Source organism: Chanos chanos, chromosome 3 (assembly GCF_902362185.1).
Source record: "Chanos chanos chromosome 3, fChaCha1.1, whole genome shotgun sequence".
NCBI lineage: Eukaryota > Metazoa > Chordata > Actinopteri > Gonorynchiformes > Chanidae > Chanos > Chanos chanos.
This window is the reverse complement of record NC_044497.1, coordinates 33001810-33026816: the sequence shown is the minus strand read 5'-3', so window position 1 is coordinate 33026816 and position 25007 is coordinate 33001810. Positions and strand designations below refer to the sequence as shown.

The 25007-nt window shown below is 40.6% G+C and overlaps 2 protein-coding genes across 3 annotated transcripts; both read left to right on the top strand.

Annotated features, from left to right (window-relative positions):
• Positions 1-536: 536 nt before the first annotated feature.
• LOC115806910 (nociceptin receptor) lies at positions 537-8076 on the top strand. The gene is made up of 4 exons (XM_030767765.1): positions 537-694; positions 3440-3798; positions 4233-4667; positions 8018-8076. The coding sequence occupies exons 1-4, from the start codon at positions 537-539 to the stop codon at positions 8074-8076; spliced, it is 1011 nt and encodes a 336-aa protein (XP_030623625.1).
• Positions 8077-10368: 2292 nt separating this feature from the next.
• On the top strand, positions 10369-22223 carry xkr7a (XK related 7a). Of its 2 annotated transcripts, XM_030767505.1 has the most exons (4): positions 10369-10422; positions 10459-10901; positions 19560-19759; positions 21259-22223. In XM_030767505.1, exons 1-4 carry the CDS (start codon positions 10369-10371, stop codon positions 22221-22223), a joined length of 1662 nt encoding a protein of 553 aa, XP_030623365.1. The 2 variants fall into 2 exon arrangements, with proteins under 2 accessions (XP_030623365.1, XP_030623364.1); XM_030767504.1 differs by having other exon boundaries at positions 10369-10901.
• Positions 22224-25007: the final 2784 nt, after the last annotated feature.

The following is a 25007-nucleotide window of genomic DNA, read 5'->3' as shown; positions in this document are numbered from 1 at the left end:
AAACCAGCTTTAAACATAGCGGCACGACGTCTGAGGTTGACAATTAGGAGGATGTCCGTTCACATTAAATCTTCATTAGCTCACAGTGTCGGGCATGGCATATCCACGGACACACAGTGAGAGACAGGACAGCAAATTGAAATCAGTCGCTCCGATGCACGCTCTGGGATTGGGGATGAGAGAGAAGTTTACTGGACGGCAGATTTCAAAATAGCCATTCGGGAAGTGGCTTCATCATTTTTTTCCCCTGGGATTTAACAATTACGGATTAAGCTTCTCGAATTGCGTGTGAGTATAGTCGTTATTAAGCAGTCCAAAGATAGCGTTCGTTTTATTATTACTACTTATTTATTTATTTTTTATTTATTTATTTATTTATTTTACTAAACTCGTTTAAATAGATCATTGAGAATATATGTATCTGTGTTAGACTGTACTTCAGGATATTGTAACAAAAACTTTTTACGTAGTCGTCGGTCTTCACAATGGAATTCCTTGGTGAGTTGGCTGATCTCCACGATGCGATAACTTCAACAATGTACAACGACACTCATATCCAAGCCAACTTGAGCACATATGATGACTCGGAAGGACTTCTGACAACGAGCGTTAAGATCACTATTGTTGTGGTTTACATGGTTGTATGCGTGGTGGGACTAATCGGCAACTGCCTGGTCATGTATGTCATTATAAGGTGAGAATACTCTTTTGGTTCACGTACCCCTCTCATCCCGCTGCGTCTCTCTCTCTCTCTCTCTCTCTCTCTCTCTCTCTCTCCCCTGAATGTGTAAACCAAAAAAAAAGAAAGAAAAAAGAAAAGAATAGTTAGGATTATATTGAATATAGACTGAGTAACGTCAGGAAAAGGATTTAACACTTTCACAGAGACATCAAAGAGAATGCTGAGGTGTGTGGATGGGAAAAAGTGTTACAACCTGAAATTCATGTTATAAATAAACAATAGAATGGTAAATGTATAGAAATATGTGGCTGTTTAAGGAGCTTTCTGAATGATTATCATCACAGTCTCTACAATATGTCCGGTAAGAAGTAACTGTTACCTTCACTTTGAGGTCAGTACTTTTGATTATTGCACTCCTAATCTTCCTGGCTGAGGAAATGTTGTAAATTTAAAAGGGGAAAGAGTGAAAGCAATTGACTTATCTGCTCTTGGCTAAGGTGACATCATTGGTTTTGGCTCTTGATTCTGATTGTGTGTGTGTGTGTGTGTGTGTGTGTGTGTGTGTCTGTCTGTGTGGGTGGGTAAGGGGGGGGGGGGGTGAGTATGTGTGTATAGGTGGGTGGGTGGATCGTTTAGGCATAAACAACTTTTCTGAAACCTAAGCATTTCAAGTGTTTGAACATAATTTAGGTGCAGCTGAATTTGCCTTTGCTTCTTCCATCCCTGCTCTTTTAGTGCCTAATGAAATCACATCCATTTTTAATATCTCAGGCTGTCAGGGAATGTCATGCCCTCATTTTTAAAGATCTTTCTTTATCACTACACCACTTGTCTTGCTAATCACAGAATGCTCATCCAGCACCTTTGGCAAGCTGCTGATTTAGCATTTCAGATTTTTACTCTGTCTTCTCTAGAAAGCAGAGGGATGATATAGCAATAGATGCCCCCTAAATGTAAGCACAAGAGATAAGCATAGAAGATAGACAGTGTGAGGAACCGACTACTCGACTGGTATCTATCCTCCCATTCTGGAGTTATTTAAAAAAGTTATGTTTCCAACTCTGAAACTGACTTTGGCTGCAGAGGGTTCTCTGTGAAATGATTTTTAATAAGACAGTAAATCATGCTTAGATCCAGACAAATACTCACACCTTTACACTTCAGTCAGAACAAGCATGTATGATACATTATACAACAGTCACAATGCATAAAAACATTAGATACTAATGTATGAATATCTTATAGTGATTCAGTTGGAGCTCTTAGAGATCATGTATAATTATGTTAAACTCAGAACTTGCTGGAAAAATGTAACAGTATTTAGCACAACCCTGTATGCAGTTCATAGTTAAGCTGTTGTAAGGCATCTTGATCTTTTATGTAGCGTTATGACCTCTCATTGTGCCTTATTTTCCTACATAAAATGAATCTTACATCTTTATTATGAAGTTTGAGTTGGTTGCAATATAGACTTGCATATGGCACTACCTCCAGTGACAAGGAAACTCTGAGTTTAGGCATACAATGTAGTCTACACAGGTGTGCATGAATTACTAAAACATCTATAAATCTGTTATAAAAGAGCGCTCATCAGTTTATATATAATTATGACAGCTTTAGACAACAGAGTCCTCTTGCAAGTGATTGAAGGTTCTAGATTCTTAGATAACCAAAGATGCGTTGCCAAGACAAAGAAATAAACTGGGCAGAAGAAATGTTGTCATGTTATCCCACAATTTACACTCACTCACACCCTTGTCTTACTGTGGCAGACCCAACCAGGGAGTTACATTAACATGTGCTCTTTCATGCCTTGACCAGGCTGAGATAAGGTGTCATTACACAAGTGTCCTATCCATGCCTAATGTGTTAAGATAATTGCTTCATAATTATCATTCAAAAAGTAGAGATACTGGAGTGCCACCACTTACCACAGAAAGAAACATATTGAAAGAGAGAGAACTGGTATCGAGGATGTGTAAGAAACCACTGTCTTCATGTGTGTAGGTGTGTTGTTACATGATGTGTACTGTAACAAATGCTGCACAGTGTGTGCATTTATGTGTTTGACACACTAGGAGAGATACAGTGGCTCTGGACCTACTTTTAAAGCTGTCGTTGCTAGGCTGGTTACCAAGCAACATTCACTGAAACTCCCCTGCCACCATATTGACCAATATGTATCTCCTTGCCTCCATAGTGAGGGAAGGAATTTTAAATTTCCATAAATTACTCAGAAACGGAGCCCTCCTGCAGGCCTGTCATAATAACATCTTTAACAAGGTTCCAGATGAGATGTCCTACTGTTGTTCAGTCAGGTTTTTTTTAGGTGCAGCTGAATGACACTAATTTCCCTCAGATTCCACCACCTGTTGTCTCTACTGATGACTGAATAATTCAAGAACATTTTGTTTCCTCTATGTTGTACGCATCTCTGCATTTTCCTTTTATTTCCTCACTGGGATTGCTATTGCATCACAAGTGGTGCAGCAATTATTGCTGTTAGGTTGAAACATACAGACTGAAATCATTCCTGGTCATACTCCAAACACTGACAGCTGATAGGACAGTTAAATCTGTCTACCTGAAAGGTGTCTCTCATAAATAAATGAGCTCCTCCCTGAATCAAAAACATCAATACTACTAAGATGAACAATGACTATGTAGGTGGACAGATCAACCAAAAGAATTCATCAGTTTCACTTCATAACACAGTGATGGATTTATTACATGTGTAACATTTCTGTCCTCACACAGGTTCACAAAGATGAAGACAGCCACCAACATCTACATCTTTAATCTGGCTTTGGCAGACTTCCTGGTATTGTTCACTTTGCCCTTCCAAGGCACTGATGTCTTGCTTGGCTTTTGGCCCTTTGGCCTTAGTCTGTGCAAGGTTGTTGTGGCCATTGACTATTACAACATGTTCACAAGCACGTTCACTCTAACCATCATGAGTGTGGACCGTTACATTGCCGTATGCCATCCGGTACGTTCTCTGGCTGTGCGCACGCCCCACAGGGCTAAACTGGTCAATGTAGCTGTGTGGTTGCTGGCCTCTGGTATCGGCGTGCCGGTCATGGTGATGGGGCAGGAGGAGGTGGAGCCAAATGGTAGTCACTTTTATTTGTAAATATACAACAGTGTGTCTCATCTTCCACTCCAAGCTGCCATTGTCACTCTATTAACTTTCCTCATCATGGTCTCATAGTAGTAATCGACCATTTTATTATCATGCTCTAGTTTTGGTGCCACTAGCAAATATTTTTGATTCTTAAATTAGCTGGTTTCAGTCAAGTGTTTTTCAATGTGTTTGTCTGAGTATTTAAGTGTAGTTTTGCATGCATGTATGTCAGTGTTTGTTTGATACGTTTTAGAGAAAACAGACAGGTAGAAGAGACATATGGTATGTTTAATAATAACAAGGAGACATTGAAAGTTAAATACCACAAAACAGAGAAAAATACAGATGCTAAATGTCTGTACTGAGAATACCAGAACAGATAAGAAAAAGAGGACTGTTACTCATGGATATCGTGTCTTTCCTCAGGTATTGAGTGCATGGTGGTACTACCTGACCCTCAAGACTTCTGGGATCCCATATTTGGGACCTGTGTGTTCACCTTCTCCTTTGCGGTTCCTGTGGCAATAATCAGCATCTGTTATGGCTTGATGGTTCGACGCCTGCGGAGTGTGCGTGTCTTCTCGGGCTCGCGGGAGAAGGACAGGAACCTGAGGAGGATTACTCTTATGGTATTGGCTGTGGTTGCTGCCTTTGTGGTTTGCTGGACGCCTGTTCAAGTTCTGGCTCTGAACCAGGCCCTGGGGAAGGTGGACCTCGGAGGTAGTCATGCCATGGTGACTCTTATGCACTTTTGCATTGCACTTGGCTATGCCAATAGTAGCCTAAACCCTGTCCTATATGCTTTTCTGGACGAGAACTTCAAACGCTGTTTCCGTGAGTTCTGTCTTCCAGCCAGCTCTGGTCTGGACAACAAGGCCCCAGGTAGGAAATCATCCAGGAGGGCTGCTGGGTGCAGGGAAGGAGGGGAAGAACAAGAGGCTGAGGTTAATGGGAAAGTTATCAATGCCAATGTCGTTCCCAAGCTTGATAAGTGAAGCCAACAGTCTACCTTAGTAAGGATTTCCATATAAAGTGGGATTGATCAATAGAATGGGTGAAAGAGTGCTCCCGTTACTCTAAAAAGGGGATGAGCCTTCATAGCTTTATTCAGAATGTACCTGATATCAAGGACATGCATTTCTTTGGGGTTCAATTATGAGGCTGCACTCCCCTGTTGTAATGTATTGTCTTCTGTGGCTGGATAACAGGGCTTTCCTTATCACTTGTATTTTTGGCATTTTGCTTTTTTATAGGTAAATGATCTATCCATTTGTTTGGTTTCTGTTTTGTTTCTGTTTAGTTTTACTTTTAAAACTGTTTGTGCTTATGTGGATTTTTGCACTGAACCTACACTTTCTTTTGCCATTTCTCATGTTATATTGACTCTTACATACTGTGTATTGATACTCTTACCAAAAGTATTTACATATAAACATACAGAGCAAAAAATAGGTATTATTATACATACAGATAGACATTATACATAAATACTGAATGTGCCTAAATATATTTATTCATATAGATAAATAACTGGAATGTATCAATAAAATTGTGTGGAAATATGCGCATATGAATGTACACACCTGTATAAGAATTAAATGCATGCATTTCTCATGTATCCCCTCTATTCTCTGGCCTGCTAAAATATTTAAAAACGGCAGATTCCTCTTGCTGGAAGGCTTTCTAATAGATGCATCTGAATAACAGACCTTATTTGAAATGCAAACATCTTTTTATGTAGCTAAGATGTCTCAAAGCAGACAACATGAGTGGAAGGAACGATGAGGGAGGGGCTGTAGATTTTCTAATTATATCTCTTTGCATCTGTGGTGGGAGTTCGTAGCTCTTTAATACTTGTTTGTGCCTTTGATCCCTCTCTCAAATGAACCCATCATCTGAGACCAATCATGGATGAAGACAACCAAAGAGTCAGCGTCTATTTCTGAGGTGTAATCCAGATAGTTCAATGCTGACTGGTGCACTGTCCCATTGTGGGTGTCTCTGCATCAAATGTTTACTGCATTTCTTTGCATTGATAAATGAACTGGGAAAGTCAAAGAGAGAGATAGAGAGAGAAAAGGAGCGAGAGAGAGAGAGAGAAGGTAATGGATTGAATGTGTGATGTGTATAATAGGCTGAGATGTATAAGATGCTAAGGAGGCATACCCAAGAAAAGGAAAAAAGGACAAACAACAAACTGTAAATGTGGGGGGAAAAGGAAACTGAGACTTTTCAGTATTCTATATGAGTTGTTGTCTCATTAAAGCACATATTATGTCCATTTAAAAATGTGCAAACAGCAGAATTGTTGTATGTGTTCAGTCTTTTGTTACTCAGAAGCTAGATTTGACTAGAAAAATGTTCAAGAACTGCCTTGATAAACTCTACCAACTCACTTAGGTTCTTTTGCATGGGCAATGAATAAGAGATGAGCAACAATGGTCACAATAGGTAGGAATAGTCGTACCTTGCACTGAGCTGTTCTAAAGCACATGTATGCATGAGTCACACCACACCAGTGCAATGATAAATAAACTGTTTGTAATTCTCCCCTGTGTCTCGCACACACAAACACATAAATCTGACAAACAAGTGTAGTGATTGGCAGTGTTGTGGTGTAGCAATACTGGTCAGCTGAATGCAGTCAAGACATGCAGTAGAATAAAGAAATTGAGATTTCAACAGTAAATCAAAAACGCGCTCACAGCCAGTTCACCTAACTGTTGCATTTGTATTTTTTTTTTCACTTTGCATAATGCCCTCTGACTAGGCCCCTGATACTGCTTTTTATTTTCATTTAATATACAGCATGCCCCAGCAATTACAGCTTAATTTCCCCCCAGTGCACTGCCCTTGAGGCTCCAATCATTTCCCTTATTTGGCTGCAATTATTCCTGACACTTCACAAGGCTAACCTGATTTTCCGTGACCTGTCCACCAAATCGCAGGTAAGTCCTATCAATTCCTCACTTAAATGTTCTTATCTGTACTGAGGGCGTCAATCGACTTTCCTTGTGATGGAGATCAGGTTGCTTGACTAATCCAGGGAATTTGCACAATGGGACATATCAGCTACCATTTAATGCTAGCTACTGTGTCAACTATTAACTGTCAGTCATTATTTTCTTGTCCCTTCTTGCATTTACTTCGTGAACAAAAGATTTGATTAAGCCATTTGTTTTTTATTGAGAAAACATACACATTAATTATTCAAGAGTATAATTTGAGCTCTGGTATTTTATTCTAGAAAATTAATTTGGCTCTTGATTGGCAGTTATGCATCTATGAATATGAAAATGTTTACATAACATATACAGCTAACTAATTCTTTTAGAAGTAATTAAAGTGACTTGCAAGAAGTAATTTCTTCTTTATTCATAGTCAATTTACTGTTGAGGCAGAGGGCAGAGCAGATATAGGCACCTAAGGACTGCAGAGTCATAAATTAGAATCAAATGTCCTCAGAGTAAAGACTGTCTAAGAAAAGATCACTTACTCTAAGGGAATCTTACTACAGCCATCTAACATCCTTCACTCTTTTCATAAACCTATCATTCTCCTGATCAACTTGTCCATTCTGTTTACAAGCCTTTCATTTAAAAACTGCCATGACAAGCTTTTATCTATATCAGTGACTTTTCATCAGTGTGACAGTCAGTTAAATTCTTAATATATTACAGCTGACCAGAGCAAGCCCTAGTTTCACAGTCATCAGGCTGTGTTTCCTCCAGCCTGTGTTTAACTCTAACTACAGTAGGGTAGCTAAAAAAAAAGAAAGATTACATTATCAAAAAAGGAGGAAGAATGAAAAAACAGCAGAAAAGTAATGGAAAAAAAATATTTAAGTGCAATTTTACAGACTTTACAGTTATGAGTTTTGAGGTAACTTTTCTTCAGATTTTTAGTTATCCTGCTTGTTCAGGTTTGTCACAAGCCATCTGTAAAGATAGCAGCAAACTACAAAACAAAAAACTATTCAAAGCATTGTTTGTTCCACTAAAAACATCCCAAAAAGCCATTGATTGTGTATTGAATGTGTGTTCTCCTTGAAAAGCGTGTTCAATACCGCTAACCCACACTTTTGGTAATGTATATATTAAAACAGTACTCTATGCGCAAACTTTCTGTTTTTGTCGTTGTCCGGCATGTTAGTCCGCTCATATTTCAGAATAAATCTAGGACATCATCATCATCATCGTCCGCCGCTTATCCGGGAACGGGTCGCGGTGGCAGCAGATTGAGAAGTCGCCCCAACCCGCCACCAGTGTAGCATCGCACTCGGCCTCTATTTCTCACCTCGCAGGTAGTGGGCCCACGAGAGAATCTATGACATGTAATAGGAAATAAATTCAGACGTCCTTTGAAAGTGTTACTGTATGTGATCCACTGCGCTGATTGAATTCATTTGAAAACACCTACTTGAAAATAAGGTTTAATTTTAAATGCAATTCTCTCCATTAAAAAGAGGTTCTGCTTGGACAATTACCTCAGTGATTTCAGGCAAGGCGATTTAGTACTTCAGTGCTATATGATGTTACAATGCTGCCACACTGTGGCCGACTGATGAGGCGCATGGTGCTCTCTCACCATTTGGATGAAAACGTCAGAGTTGTGAAAAATAAGATACGTGTCTTGAGGCAGTAGTTCTCATTAGTTAATTCAGGAAATAATAATGAAGACGTGAACTTATGCGTGGTTTCTTAAAATAGAGTTCCAGAGACATGAAAAGAGAGAGAGAGAGAGAGAGAGAGAGAGAGAGAGAGAGGGGAATACACAAATATTATGCTAGTTGATGAACAATGTGGGTTTTTTTTAATTTAATTCTATGTTTTATGGAAAACAATTTATTTGGCATTGATGAAAAATGTTGCCGGAGGTTGTCACTGCTTGTCAGCAATTTGCTTCCACGGCACGTGATGTTCGCAAATAGACTAAAACTATGGCCAATTAAGCCGTGGGGAGTAGACAATATCAGCACTAACATCATCAAAACGATCTTTTCCCGGACTGCTCACTTTTACTCAAACTGTAGCCTGTAACTTCTCTCATCATAACAATCAAAGAGTGCTGGCGTGCCCTTATCAGAATGATGTTCTGTCTCTTGCTGAATAGTGTCCACACTCTATTTTATCCACGCTTATACTGACACCCAGAACTACCTTTTATACTATCCTGTTTCAACAGTAGATGTCAGTAGCAGACTATAGCATAATGGAACTTCTGCTGAAGTTGCGTTGTCTGAATCCAAGTCATAATATTTTGAATTCTCTGCCAAGGAAGTGGTTAACACAGTGAATGTGCCATGGGTAACATGCCTTACATGATAGATATGCTCATTTTAGATATATATGTAACGTCAAACACAAACATTATGATTAGATCTGAAAACAGAGGCGTGTATATTTGGTACATATATAATAACTTAAGTTTCAGTCCATATTTGTGTCTGTAATGTTCAACGATTAGTCCTTCATTCCTGGTAGCACACAGCAGTGAGTGGTAAAAACAGTACCAATGAATTCACCCATTTCATCCAATGTGTACAGAGTTTTTTAAAAGGTAGACACGCGCAATCGTGAATCGATAAGCTCATTAATCAGTCCCTTTGAGTGCTATACCTTGTTGACTTCAAAGCGCTCCCATCTTCAACAACCGACATCGGACCCCTGAAATGAACATTTCCTCTCGGAAGTCCTATCCCTCCCGTCAGCATTTGGCATTCCTTTTACACAGCATGCCATCTCACTGACAGAGCGTTTAACTGTGAGAGGACGAGAGAGAGATTAGTGATGTATAGATCACCGGCGGTCGAGATGAGACACAGCTGCCTTTAATCAATACAACGTAACAAGGGAGCTTGGTAGGCAACCACTGTGCGCCTTCCATTATGAAACCATTTAGCCATTACCCAGGGGGCGGCGATCTACGCAAAGCGATGGGACAAAGACGGATCGAGCACTAGCATAAAGCCTACGTCACTCGCACTGGCGAAGCGCTGTCAAACCCGTCTTGCCTTCACTTCACTGTGGGGGGACGGAGGGAGGGAGAGGGGGAGAGAGAGAGAGAGAGAGAGAGAGTCCAGTTTTCATACAACACCGGTCATTTTGGAATCAATCTGATTGGACAGTTGTGAGAAGTATGCCAATCGGACTCTTGCTTATGGATTTTACTCTGTGTAGCCAGTGAGTCAACAAATAGTCTACTGTTACGAGATGAGAAGATTTTTTTTAAAAAATGGAACTGTTCTTGATCTGTAGCCCCAGTGCGCTTCACGCTTAAAACCATGGGGATTACGATTTATCCATGAAGTATTGGCTATATCGCGCTGTTTCGTTGCTATTCTCATGATAGCTTTTAACATGGATCAAGTTTCGATTGACTACAAGCCCTCAAGGATAAGGTTGTCCAAAAAGTAGTCAGTCTTAAGAATAATGAGCATCGTTTTTGCCACATCCCTCTTCCTCTCTCTCCAGTCCCTCCCACACGTACATCCACACACGACCTCCTCCCTTCCTCCCTGTCTCTCCCGTCTCCCTTTTCTACTCTCTTTAATACAACAAACATGGCCGCGAAATCGGATGGTGCAGCCGTCTCTTTACAGAATGAAATCCCTCCCGTGTGCCTGCCGAGTCCCGAGCAACGTTCGCCACAGTACCGCCCTGCCACTAAGCAGTACTCGCTGCTGGACTGCTGTTGGACACTCTGTGCCCTCTTAGTCTTTTTCTCGGACGGGGCCTCAGACCTGTGGCTGGCTGCGGACTACTACCTCAGGCCGAACTACTGGTGGTTCGCTCTGACGCTTGTCTTCGTGGTGGTTCCGTCCGTGGTAGTCCAGGTGCTAAGTTTTAGATGGTTCGCCTACGATTACTCGGACTCTAATGGAACTGGTACGGCGGCTGCGGCTGTGGTGGCAGCCTCCGGTGCAGAGAGCCATTTCAGCACCAAGGGCAGCGATCAGCGGGGCGCTGGCCGCTCCACATCGGTGGGAGCTCTGCCTGCCACGGGCACCCGGAGCGGCACCCAGAGGTGCTGCAGAGCCTGTATGTGGCTCTTCCAGATCATCGTGCATATCCTCCAGCTGGCTCAGGTCTGGAGGTAAGATGGCAAATAGAAACGATATGCATATGCGCGCAATCAAATGATTGTACCACATATCGTGTCAATCGATTTTAAGTTAGTTGGTCTAGGTAGAGGGTACAAGGTATTATATCAGGGCTCATTTGTCAAAGCTCGGTCCGAGCAGTGACCTGTGCGTCCTTAATTGATGTACTCTATTTAGTACTACAAAAGCTATTTTGTTCCATAAGTACTTTTCCTCCAGCACTTTAACAGCAGCGAAACACTCCCTCTTGGTAGCACAGATTTGCAGACACGGTGATATAATAGATCAGATGATTAGAATTTTAATTGAGGGCGTTTGTTTTTATTTTAAACAAACAATTATTCATCATCATCTTATAGCTGTGATTCAACCGCTGCTCTGATGTAATTATTGTGTTTAATAATGATATATGAGAACGATTCAAAAAGTTGTAACAGCAAAGCTGTAGTCATTAGTCGGCAGTACTACATTTTTAAAATAGGTTAACAGTGACCATAGTTGAGTTATGGAGTCCTGGATAAAGATGTGCCCTTTCAATTATCGCTATCCAGCATTTCCTGTTGTCTCGTGTCAGTTCGTGGTCTCCGAGCCGAAGGTGCTTCTGTGCTCCTCCTCTTCTTCCTCTTCGTCTCATGAGCTTCTGGGTCCATAATCTCCCGGAGAGAATCGTCTACTCATCCACTCATTCAATCTGTCAACCAGCAATCGCCTTACGCACATGCGAAAATCTCTTTGTCTTTTGAGCAGCGCATGAGGGACAGAGAGGGAATAATTCTTTGACAGACGATTTTTTCGCGCTGTTTGAATAATTAACCCTAGAAAGTTGTTATCTTAATCTTTATATCAAAATTGAAATCTGATATAAGAATATTTTCGAATGCCTTTCTCTTTAGATGTATAATATATGCGTGCCAAGATAATCCTTTTTCGATTTCTCTGTTCACTCTTCTCAGTGTGCCTCTAATGCTATGGAATAGCCCATTAATATCATACCCACCCATTATGCTAAGATCTGGACATAAGGAGACATGAAATTAAGATCAATACATGTCAGATGATGAAATGTATATCATTGTAGTATTAAGGCCTCAGAGAGGAGGGAATAGGTGCTAAGGGAATTCATAGGTCAAGGATCCAACCACCCTTAGTAAGTTCTAAGCATGTAGAGTAGAATGTGTTGAACAGAGCACATACACACTGCACGTGATTTAATCTCATGTCTTCCATTGCCGAGATAGACATGCTCTTTCGCATCTTTTAATTTACCTTTCTTTTTAATTATCATCAGTGTACTGTACCATTCACTAACTCTGATCAGAGGTTTTCAGTTTTCCATCTTTCAGTATTCCAACTAAACACTGAAGTCATGACTTTTTTCAGTAGAGAAGCCTTGTCAACTGGGGAGTTCCATTCTGTGCTAAACATGAGCATGCTTTGTGTTGTACGTGTCAAGAATGAACTGCTGAGCAAACAAACTGAAGATCATGCAAATGTTTGTGTGGAGTGAACAAGTCAATGAGGACAGTAATGTGTACTTCAACCACTGGATGTGCTGAGTGGATGTGACAAGGCCGAGCTGTCTCATGGTTGACGCTGCTGCAGGCTGACCCGTAGGGATGGGGAAGGGTTAATGACGTTTAGTGGAGTTATCACAGACCTACCAGGCATGTCAGTCAATTCCTGTTTGCCTATGTCTCTCACAACACTTAGTTAAACTGTCTCTTCATCACATACTGCTTGTCACTTTTTCTGTCCCGCTCCTCCTTTGCTTCTCTTCAACCTCATCTCAGAGTTCTTCACATGTCATTATATTTCTGTTTGAGGCCTTTGTGAAAGAGATACATGGTTTATTCTGTTCTTTTTTGTTGTTTTTTTTTTTGTTTTGGTTTATACTTGAAAACATCAGAGAGAAAGAGAGAGAGAGAGTATATTATTATGAGATGTCTTACTACCCTCTAGGACAGTAATGTCAAAAGTTTAAGTCTAGAGTGACATCTCAGGTGATATTCACTCTCTGGGGAAAGGAGATGAAAGTTCAAGACAAACTCCTCATGGCTAATTTACATAGGTAACCTTCATTCAAGTGAAACAAATGTGTTACCCCCCCACCCCCCACCCCCCAGTCTGTAATCCCAATTATGAAAAATTCACATTATACTACCCCCACCCTGCCCCCCTCACCTCCATTTGCACCCATGATGATTCCTTTTGTTGGAATTCCTCTTTTACTGCTGCACTCTTATCCTCTCAGAGTGAGATTTTGTTTAAAAGCTTCCAAGCAGAGCTTCACAGCTCATGGTCTTTGTTTGAGCAGAATTAGTGTTAATGCCATTAAAGCAGTCACCAGCACTATACTCATCAAATCCACGCATTAGAGGAATTACTGGTGTAAAGTTGATATGCAGCTGTCAGCCAGAGACTCAAACTGCAATGAGCTGCTACCTATGCGAGCAGGAGAGCAGGGATCAGTGACAAGTAGCCTTAAAAACCAGTGTGTGCTCGTCTTTCTGTAGAATACATTTTAAAAGCTAAGGCTTTCAACTCAACAATATGACTCTGTCAGCTTCCTCTGGACCGAAAAGATGAGCTATAGAAAAACGAGAAGCGGACTCTGTAGACTACGAGCAAGGTTTAACTAGAACCTTTTTTGTGTGTGGTGGGGTATGTGTGTGTGTGTGAGTGAGTGAGTAAGAGAAAGAAAGACAGACAGAGAGAGAGAGAAAGCAAGGGGGGTGCACATAGAGTACCTACATTAATTTTCAAAAGCATGGCTTGTCAAAGTAGAACAAGAAAGCAGAGAACTTGAAGGAGAGGAAACGGTCATTTGGAAGAAAGGTAGTAACAGAGGGAAAAAAAATGGTTAAGCACATTTTGTCCTGGTTCAGTGGATGTTATGAAAAAGGTTTTCAATTCTATCTCCCCTCCCAGCATTATCTTAACAACATTCAGTTTCAATCACCACAAACAGAAAAAAACAAGCTTTTACATGAGTTGTTGGTGGGAAAATAATAGCTGAAGGTCCTCTAGCAGTCACTGAGGAATAAAGCACCTGTCAAAATATTTTACTGTGTTCAGTGTGGGGGGAAAAACACAGCATCTTTTTAAGGCACTGAAACTTTGTCTTTTCTGAGAGACTACATTTGCTTTTGCTTCCATATGACATTTTATGTTGTGCAACATTCTTTATTAGAAAGGACAACAAAACTCATTCACCAAATATACAGTCATTTTAAGTCTCCACCAGTGTCAGCCTGTGATGTCAGCATCTTAATTTCCTTTCTGAGATGATAACGTGTTGGAGACACAATCAGCTGCCCTGAAATTTAAGTTATTACTCAACAAACAAAATATTAGATTTTAGTACAATTTGTTTATCTACTTTAAATTCTCATTCAAGAGGAGAATGACACAGAACAGTATTTGTCTAAATTTTTTCATACCTATTTGCTAATCAGACATATTATTTTCATGGACTGTAAACAGACATGACTTTCACGCATCCTTTGGCATGCTGAGCTGAGACTCAAAAGGACATTCAGATTTGAGGGTGGGTGCATTAAAAGAACTGGAAATAAGTGACATCTCATCTGTTTTACCATGATAATTTAGAACTGTTCAAAGATTGATTCTCCCCCCTGGGTGATAACTGTCTCCTAAGGGCAAACTATGGTGGAGAGTCAGCTGAAAGACAGGCCTGCAGTTTAATGCTGGTATATGACTTAATTTTGGAGAACATGCAATGAAAATATAACACTTGGATACAGCCACTAAGGATTAACTATGATAAGTTAATGAACTCAGTAAGACTCTGTGATTGTTTACTGTGTGAGAAATGGAGAGGGTTAGGCACATGGATGTGTGGATGCATTGTATTCACGTGTTATTATGGAAGAGGATAGACAATGTTATTGACTGAATAAGGAGTGCTAACTGATGAATACAAATTTAAAATGGATTCTTTTCAAGCATTAATATGTTGGTCTCTATAACACATGAACATGAGGGGCACTGCAAGTTAACACTGGCACTTTCACAGATCACTCAGTGATTTTTCTCCATGTTCTTTGTAGTGTTACTTCAATAGAAGGAAATACATAAGAAACTTTGTGTTAAATGATGTATCATAATTACTAGTGGGAGAAAGATGTCTGTGTCCAGAGAATATTTGACAAATGTCAAAACGTGTATGGAGAGACAAAGACAGTTTGGGTAATGAAGATTAAAAAGAAAGGCTCTAGAAGTTGTGCTGATGCCAGCTCCAATCTAATGTGTATTTCCTAACTTGATATTGCCACATGTCAAACAGCTACAAAGGTCTGAGCAAGATACATGTTTAATACAATACATTACACTGATCACAGTAAACACATGCAACATTTTGGCCACAGTGTAACAGGATGGCTGCTACTCTGCTATGCAAAACAATACCAGTAATTCATCTGCCAAAGGTAAACAGGGGTACAGGAGAGTAATGGAGGAAGAAAAACGAGTAACTTGCTTAATTAATTAGCTTTTCTGTTTTGCATTTGTTGCATCTACCCTTGACTAAGCTTGTTAGAAAAGCCCTGCCAACTGCCGCCATGATTTCTTTTCGCAGCCATAAGGATTATGGTAATGAAACACCATAAGCAGTCAAACATGCACAGAAATGCATGAGGAGTTAGAGGCCTGGCGGCAGGACTAAGCATGGCAGTATAACTACGTCGGCTCGATGACTTGTTAGATAATAATCGGCAGTAATGACACACATTTTCTTGTTACAAAAATGCATGATACTCCCAAGCCCACAAAGATGGAGAATTCGTAGCTCAACTATATTCATAAAAATTCGAACCTTGAAAAACAGCACCATACCCGCCAATACAAAACATCGCGGTGAACTTCCGGAGCCAAGTGGATGCATTTCAAATTATGGGAAGTGACTGTGCACTAGAAACGTACAAGCTATGGAAGTCTAGCAGCGTGAGTGCGCGAAGAAAATCCAAAGAAATCCTGTAGCCAAGCACGGTCACAACACTAAAGCTACGACATTACTTTTGTCCCTGCCAGCCGAAGCAAAAGAGCACCCCTGAAGGCATCAACGACAAATTTACCAAAGAATAAATTAGAAGAATAAAAGCTCACCGCCAAAATCTTCAGGCGTTTACAAGGATAAAAGACGCAGGTTCTTGCACTAGCTTGGCGGTGCGTCTACTACGTTCGGTCTTGTCGGCTTCAGCTCGCTGTCATGTTTCCCCATCATAATGTCATCGGGCCGCAAGTGGGCTCGGCTGGCATCTGCCTTGCGTCTGCCTATGTGGCTAACATTTGATCTTTTTTACTTATGCTATTGTAACAACTACAGAACTGAGCTAAATATTCAGCTGCGTACGTTTCACTTTTGTTCTCACAATTTTCCCAAGTGAGACTGTTGGGCCCGGATTGATGCAGAGGCAGAGTCATTATGACAATCAAAAAAGGCGTTGGCATTAAAAATCGACAAGATTATGACAAACGAAGTAAATCCTAGGACAACAGGACAAATACAACCGCAAGAATTTAATAGACCTGTTAAGTGCAACTGCCGCTATCATACCCCCAACCCGTGATTCAGGGGCTGTGCAGAGAGTTTTTAAGAGATTAACAGACGCTTCGGGCAGTTTCAGTGTATTCAATAGCACAGTCAGGAAGGTCAGACAGAGAGAAAGAGAATCGGATTTTTTTTTTACGACAACAGTCATTTTGCAGCCATTTTGATTAAGAATTAATGTATGCTATAGCCCCCAGAACCTTCGTTGCATTCATATACAACCCACACAAAAAATTTTTGTCGTTTTCCAAAGCCTATATAGTTAAATTCAAATTTAAAGAAGTGCAATTTAGTATTATTTTACAGAATATTCAGGTCTGAATGCTGACCAGTAACTTTACCGTCACAGTGCAGGACAGAAAGTATAATGGCTTGATTGCTTTTTGTGGTCAAAATTGTTGTACTAATTTCATTTTTATATATTTCCTCTATCAGTTAGACTCCAAACTCACTTTTACCTGCTTTGAGACACTGAATCCCTTCAGTTCTTTTATGTTTGTCTGAATTCATCCATTCAATCACTGTAATCATTAAGGCTCTCTTTTCCGCATGCCTTTCAAAACAGAAACATGCTTGGCTTTCCAACACAAACACAAATGCGTCATATGTGGGGAAAGAAGCTTTTAAGCTAATTAATTATCCACCTTTTCATTATGCAAAAAACTTTTCTTTTTCTCTCCCATAAGACATTTTCAAGTAAATTAGCTTTTTAAGTGTATGAACCCAAACATTTTGAGAACTAAGAAAACAGCATTAATTAATTAATGCAGTGTGTGTGTGTGTGTGTGTGTGTGTGTGTGTGTGTGCGCATACACCCGCGTGATTATATGTGTGAATCCACTCTCTCTCTAGCACTGACTACCAATTGTCAGATGAATCTTTACTAATGTGTTCTAGTGCCCTTCTTTCTACAACCCATTTTAGAGGAGAAGACTTGCATCAGGGCAGATTTGTGCTTGTACAGTATGTATTTAATATCAACTTGAGAAACCCTGCAGAAATTACGTATATTACCGCTTATCACTAGCCACCTCACCTCTTCAAGGAAAGGCATAGGGTCTCCCACCCATTCTAGTAGGGACATTTTTTTTTTACTAAATGATAGTAAGATCCTATCATGCTAAGAAAAGAATTCGACCAGGTGCACTTGTCTCTCAGTTGCTTGCTCTCAGTCTTTTCTAACTCTCATCCTGTCTTTGTCACTAAGCTCTCCCTGATTTTCTCACATTGTCTTTTTTTCCTGTTTCTCCTGCTGTTTCCATTTTTTCACAAATTCTGTTGGATATAGAGTCCCATTGATTCTGATTTCAGAAAAAAGTAATTTATCTGATTTCAGAATCACTGTTGGAAGAGCAAATGGTTTTGATCATGTATTGAATTCACACATCACCATCAGTATCTTGCACTGCAAAGAGAAAGGCAGTCGATCTCAGAGAAATGATTGGTCATCTCTGATGTCTAATGGAGCAGATTAATTGGGCCCTTAGAGGACTGTTGAAGTGAGGTGGTGTTCAATGACAGCCACAACCTGAAGATGAACTGCAGTGAAATTGTCTTAGTGAACTTAGTCAACTGCTTAACAGCGGGACAAACAGAAATCGATCTCCCTTGACAAGCAGTTTTGTCCTCCTTTTTTCAGAGAGACTAAGAGGACATTTTCTTATCAGGAATCACACAGAAACTTTCCTCTGAAATAGGGGGCTGTCACACACTTGTCTTTCAATGGTTTTCGATAAGTAAGGTAATAATAGGCCTAGCACATCAACCATTGTGCATTCAGCTGTCTCCAGGAAGACAGTTGTTTTGCCCGCTGAAGGTTGCTATGCCTGTAATCATTGTTTTTCTGTAGTGACGTCTTTTTCCCCTCTTGTCATAATCCACATCCCCCCTCCTCAAGAAAATAGCCAGTTGATTCTGATTAGCATTTTTCTAGAGCAGAAACAATGGGGTGCTGACTCAATTTGGCTTTAATGGTTAATGCTTATGCACTGAAGGATTTTTTGCATAAGTCACAACACAAGATTTCTTTTGTTTCTTCACAATTACCTCTGCGCTCTAGACGCAAAAGGAAATTAGTGCCACTTGTGAAATCTGGGGCATTCATATAGACAATTCTGGAAGCTAGTGCTCCTTGATTGTCTTTTGAGGAGCTGCATATTTTTTCCCCGCTCTTCACAGCTATCTTCACAGATATTGAAATCATTTTCAAAATGATTGTTTGTGCCAGTCTTCTCAGATCATTTAGATGCTGCTGTCACCTTTCCCAGGGAGGCACAGACATTCGATGACACTTACGGTCTGAAGCGACAATTATAACTCTGATGTAAAAAGCAGAAATGTGCAAGAATATAGATTCAGCATTAGGCAGCCACACTGATGCAAGATATACAGTGCCTGGGACATCTAAACATTCCCATCCTGTTTTTATTTTTGAATTTTTTGTTCTGAGCTCTTCATGTTCTTCAGTTCTGCTTTTAAATCAGACTTTGCAGATGTTGAGATAAACACACATAGCGTCACATAATAAGACATCTCTTGACTGGAATCAAGCTCCTTCTGCTAGAGCCTGACTGAAGTACAGCATATGCTGCAGAAACTGGTATAGTGCCAGTCTTCACATTACCCCATATTTTCTAGTCTTCATGTAACCTAACGTGAGAGGACAGAAGCATTGCCTTGTAAGACATGCACCTGGCCAGCTGACTGGGCAGCTGCAGAACAAAACCTACATGACAAGTTGGACTGTACTCAAGTCCACTGGCACTCTGCCTAAGTAAGGTACATCAGTTTTTTCAACTGGTTTCTTTTCTCTCACCAGAGACTGGCATTTAAGAGGGACATAGACTCTGTTAAATGAAATGGCTCTGCAATTTTTAAAAAACTGTTGATAATTATGGGAGGGTTCTGAGCCTCATAAAATGTTGATTGAGTTGTTGGAACCAGAGCTCAATTCAGTGCTCACACCGTGTTCTTTCTTGTCTTTCCCTTGACTTCCCAATCACCCCAACTCTCTCTTTCTGTCTCTCTCTCTCTCCCCACATCAAACTGCTTCCCACTGTCCTTGTCCTGTAATGTCTCACAGGTATGTCCATGCCTTGTATCTGGGTGCACAGAGTCGTTGGCATGGGGACCATGTGCACCAACACTTTTACTGGCGTATGATGTTCGAGAGTGCTGACATCAGCATGCTGCGTTTACTGGAGACCTTCCTGAAGAGTGCCCCCCAGCTTGTCCTTCAGCTCTGCATCATGGTCCAGGCCAGAGAGGTCCTGCCTCTACAAGGTATGAGTCAATGGGCTTTTAAGACAGGAGATTAATTATATAAAACCCTCTGTAAATCTCCATGGCTTCAGTGTGGAAACAGCACATTTCAAAAGAAATTCTAACACACTGAACAGCTGCACATCTTATACTATTATTGTATATTGTAAATGTTGTGGTTCAAAACCTTCATTGTTTGACAGTACCTCTCATGAAGACTAAATGAACTAGGTGATATTAATTTCACATTAATTTCACTTCTCTTAAGTTGACCCCTGAACTCCATTAGAAAGCTAATACACTAGGGAAAGTATGGTCAGCTAATTGGTTTTAAAAATGTTATAGCTTCGCTGACGGAAAATATTTTTTTCTCTGTTTTATGAATTAAAGAAATCTCAGAACAACAGTTATATTCAACTGTTATGTCTTTGCTTGTGTGCTGCCTTGGGAGGCTAGTGTAGGGCAGAGTTCCTTTAAAGGTTATACGCTCAGCTGTCTGGTGTGGTCTTGATTGTAGAGCTCAGAAAACTCTCTCTTGCACTGGTGCAGGTTCATGAGTATGATTGCAGCTTTGAGTGCCACTAAAAGCATATATTCACAAGAGCTTTTAATCCAAATGTCAGACGGAAACATGTGACACATAAGAACACCCTGGGGTTGCTAACTCCAGCATGCCGTCACTTTTTACAGGGTTATCTTTTCATTTGATGTTTCTCTGGCTCCCCCTCTCTGTCTCTCTCTCTCGTCCTCTTTCCCTCTCTCTGCACATAGGCAGAGTACATATATAATTGTAATATGTGTATGTTCCCTTTGTAGAGCATTACTCACCTTACATTGAACAGGCTAAAAATGAATAGGAGTATGCATTATAGCACATCAAATAAACTGTCTCTGGAATTGTTCATGCATGATGAGTACAAACTGATTCTTTCTTCTTTGTTAGATGAAACTTGGCGTTTGGTCATGTAGATGCTTTGGAACTGAGAGAGATACTGTGGAGTTAATGTTTTCATAGGAATAGCCCATTAGGCAGGTTCTTCAGTGTTGCTTTCTTTGCCAAATCGCTAGGCTGAACAATTGCCAGACAGGAACCCAATCAAATATTTATGCAGGTCTCCAACCTCTCCATAGCACTCACACCCACTTCGCTCCTTGGATCCAAAATGACTCTGAAAAGTTTCTGTCTTGATATTTATTTCAGAAGATCGTAAACTTATTTAACACCAGCAACACATTACAGAACAGAACCTAATTCTTCTGTACACATTTGAACTATACATGTATTTCAAATATTCTAACCATTCAAATAACCCCATGTGTTTCAAAGTTTCATTTTGATTTTGGAATTCCATAGTGTTACTGCTAGATAACCATGTCTATGACAAGGAATTCATGATGACCCAGTTATGTCTTTTTTTAAAAAATTCTTTTACTCCTTCCCAACAATATTGCTGTATTAAATCTCTCTTCCACTGACCCGACTGTCATTTCTTTCTCTCCTTCTCTTCCTCCTCCATAAGGTCTGTGTGCCTCTGCCTCGCTGGTCTCTCTGGCCTGGATGATTGCATCCTATCAGAAAGCCCTTCGTGATTCACGCGACGATAAGCTGCCCATGTCCTACAAGGCTGTGGTGGTGCAGATGCTGTGGCACCTGTTCACAGTGGGGGCACGCGCCATGGCTTTTGCTCTTTTTGCTTCCATCTTCCAGCTCTACTTTGGCATCTTCATAGTGGCCCACTGGTGTGCCATGACTTTCTGGATCATCCAGGGCGAGACGGACTTCTGCATGTCTAAGTGGGAGGAGATTATCTACAACATGATGGTGGGCATTGTCTATGTATTCTGCTGGTTTAGCGTGCGTGAGGGGCCAACACGATGCCGTCTACTGCTGTATAGCTTCATAGTGCTGGCAGAAAACGTGGCCCTCACGGCAGCTTGGTACTTGTACCGTGACTCACGTACCTCCGACTTCTATGCAGTCGTGATTGTGTGCGTGGTAGCATGTAGCTACGCTCTGGGTACATTCTTCATGTTTGTCTACTACTGTCTGTTGCACCCTGACGGTCCTGTGTCTTCATCACAGTGGGGTTGTTGTGTGGAGGACATGGGTGTTGAACCTTGTGTCTCCTCCCCAACCTCTGTACCGCCTCCAGATTTGGTTAGCAGTCCTCCCAGGACTCTACAGAGGACTAAAGGGACAGATCGGGACCTGGGATCAGGTGGGGATGGTGGAGATGTTTTTCAGGTACGTCCCCCTGCATGTTCTCGGACACCTGCATCTCGCCTCACTCCAAGGACAGAGGGGCCAGTCATTCGCATCGACCTACCCAGGAAGAAGTACCCTGCCTGGGATGCTCACTTTATAGATCGCAGGCTGCGCAAGACCATCTTAGTGCTGGAGAGTGCAGCTCCTGTCACACCCAGAATTCAGTATCGGTGCCTGGGAACGCCAAAGGAAGTAATGGAGTATGAGACAACAGTGTGACCGCTAGCCAGAGCTCTCATACCTTCGGTTACCCAATCTCTTGCCTAGACCGCAGTGAGCAACTGCCACAACCTGCAGTGAGTCCCTCCCACCTTCCTTGAAGTGCTGAAGGGGAGTTGAGGTGGCAACAGACATATGGAAACACTGGCAGAGATTAGAAACAGAAACTGTGAAGTGTTGGTCAGTTTTCTACCTGACACAAACCCTACTGTTTAACTCTGGTTATCAGGGGAAGCACACATTTGGTTGTACCATTTTTTTAATTTGGGCCTTCTTGGTGGTGATAGTTGCCATTGGAAAGCTAGGCTCTGGTGGCCAGTGGTTAAGGAATCAGGGCCCTTAGGTGACTGCTGAAGAACTTAGGAAGAAATGGCTCTTCTATCATCAATAAATCAAAAGATTGTGGAAACTGAGACTGAGATACACAGTATATCATGATGAAACATAAATGGTGATTCTTCATAATGTCTTAAAGGAATTGCCATTGTAAACTATTATTGGATGTTAATATTCTCTCATGGCAGCTGTTCTAAACAGCCATTAACTGAAGCCAAACTCCAGTTGGTAGTTCTGTATTGAGCTCAAGCTCACTTGTCATAGCTTTTTAGGTACAGTACATTTGAGTAGTCTCATTTAAGGCCTTATGAAGCCTGTATGTATGGAAAATCACGCAAAATAATCAAAAGGAGAATGTTACAAATTAAATATCAGACTGTTCAACTCAGAAAGAATGAAAGCATTGTGATCCAGCTATTCCAGAATGAAGTGATGTAATAAAATTCCAGTAGTAAATCACTGGTTGTAAAATGGTAAAACCTTATAAGTCGAGATTTTTAACTGGTGTAGTTGTAATCTGCGATGATATAAACTTATGTTTACATGTTTCTAGAGAATTCTCTTTTAAAGGAAGCTCCAAGGTTGAGTGCTACAGTGACACCTCTGAAAGTATATAATTTTTCACATGCAATAAAATAGAACATGGTTTGGATTGTGGATCTAAACTTTTTTTTCTTTGGACAATTCCTGAGCATCAAGTGGTGCTGAAATTTGCCACTACTCAATTATGCTCCTTTTTCATGCCATATCAGGGCACCTTTTCGAGATTTTTTTTGTTGTTGTTGTGCTGTTAGGTACCTGTGCATAACATGCCACTGTCAATCCTTGTCATGGTCAGTTGTTGAGTACACCTCCACAGAGGGGTCCACTGACTGATACTTTAAAAAACAATCTCAAACATTTTGTACTTTGAGAATGTGTCTTATCAATGTTAAGCATTGAAATTTAAAAAATTATTTTAATTTATAAGGTCTTCTCTGTTTGAGTCAATTGAATAGAAAAAGGAAATGTGAGTGTGAGAGAATAAGAAATAAATAAATATGTACATATAGAAAGGCACAAATGTTTGTGAATGGAAAGGAAGCTGATGACGGAAATTGCTCTGTAGAGCTGATGAGAACTGATAAGAATGTTGGATCAATACAGTATTGTACACTGATAAATGGTTGTTGTTGTGATATTAAGCCAGGTCTGTGCTCATATTATTTAGGGAGACGGTCAATTTACAGACACTGTCACAGTACTTGTGCAACCAAGTTGGTGCTAGCTGTTGAGTCTTTCACATCATGACTCAGCACCTTGTATGCTGTACTTTATAGAGGATAAACAGGATTAAACTTTATGTTATGCTGGACTTTCGGTTACGTCAGACACATAAACCAGACTTAAAGCCTTACACCACTCATGCCAGACTGTTGCTGTTAATTGAAAAAAAAAAAAAAAAGAAAGCAGAAGTCGAAGAGTGTCCACCATGTGTGTTTATTTGGTAAATAAAGAGCAGTGTGGCTACATGACCAAACCATCCTGTTAGACAGTGTCTTTTGTTTGACTTTGCTGTTCTCTGTCATGCCCACACAAGACATCAGTCTTAGGTTTGGGGAATACTCACCATGCTAAGAGTCAGCACACTATTACACTGACAACCCCCCCCCCTCCTTTTTTTCCGTTTTTTTTTAAGTATTTCAATTGAACACCATTGGGACGCTCAGTTAGGAAATTCTGAACAAGTGATAAAAATTCAGTTTTTAAGTAAACTGTAATCTCTGTCTAACACTGCATTCATGTGGAGCAGGACCATACAACAACTCAGGGCCAAATTCAACCATTCCAACTGTAAAAAAAAAAATTAAGAAGTTCTGATAAGCCTTTATTAACCCAATTAAACACTCACAAAATACTCCTTGTTTTTTATGCTATTGTTCCCAGTTTTGTGTTGCAATCTTGAAAGCCCTCCAACATATGCAAACTAAAACACACACATAAGCAACAATATCAGCATCCAAAATCAGTCCGTCCGAGATCCCATAGAGATATAATCCATTGTTATGTAATGTGCACTGGCTTCCAGGCATGGCCAGCGACTTTTTCCCTACCTTCATATTTTCAGTAGGCTACCCGTCATATCCATTCTGTCTCTTAATCCAAGTAAGTGTTAAATGAAACACACAGAGTTTCACAGGGATACAGGACTATAGAAATGAGAGGCAGAGGTGAAAGAGCCAGAGACTGTTATGAGCAGACCATGAAGGTTCAATCTCACACAAGCGGTGGATCAGTACATTACGAAACAAAACTTGGTCCGGTAATGTGGATTCAGTGAACTGCCCTGATAATCACACTAATCCCATCAGTTTTTCATCTATTCATGAAATTACCCTTCGTATGTGGCCCTCCTCAAAATAAAGAGCAATAACAGATACAAAGCTAAGGTCATGCAAGGCTCCTAAA

Bases quoted from the DNA above. Each gene is read 5' to 3' on its own strand.
- LOC115806910 (XM_030767765.1), top strand. From the start codon at position 537: ATGTACAACGACACTCATATCCAAGCCAACTTGAGCACATATGATGAC. The intron at 3,799-4,232 runs GTCACTTTTATT...GTCTTTCCTCAG, and splicing joins GGAGGTGGAGCCAAATGGTA to GTATTGAGTGCATGGTGGTA. The intron at 4,668-8,017 runs GTCTGGACAACA...CCGCCGCTTATC, and splicing joins CTGTCTTCCAGCCAGCTCTG to CGGGAACGGGTCGCGGTGGC.
- xkr7a (XM_030767504.1), top strand. From the start codon at position 10,369: ATGGCCGCGAAATCGGATGGTGCAGCCGTCTCTTTACAGAATGAAATC. The intron at 10,902-19,559 runs GTAAGATGGCAA...AATGTCTCACAG, and splicing joins CAGCTGGCTCAGGTCTGGAG to GTATGTCCATGCCTTGTATC. The intron at 19,760-21,258 runs GTATGAGTCAAT...CTCCTCCATAAG, and splicing joins AGAGGTCCTGCCTCTACAAG to GTCTGTGTGCCTCTGCCTCG.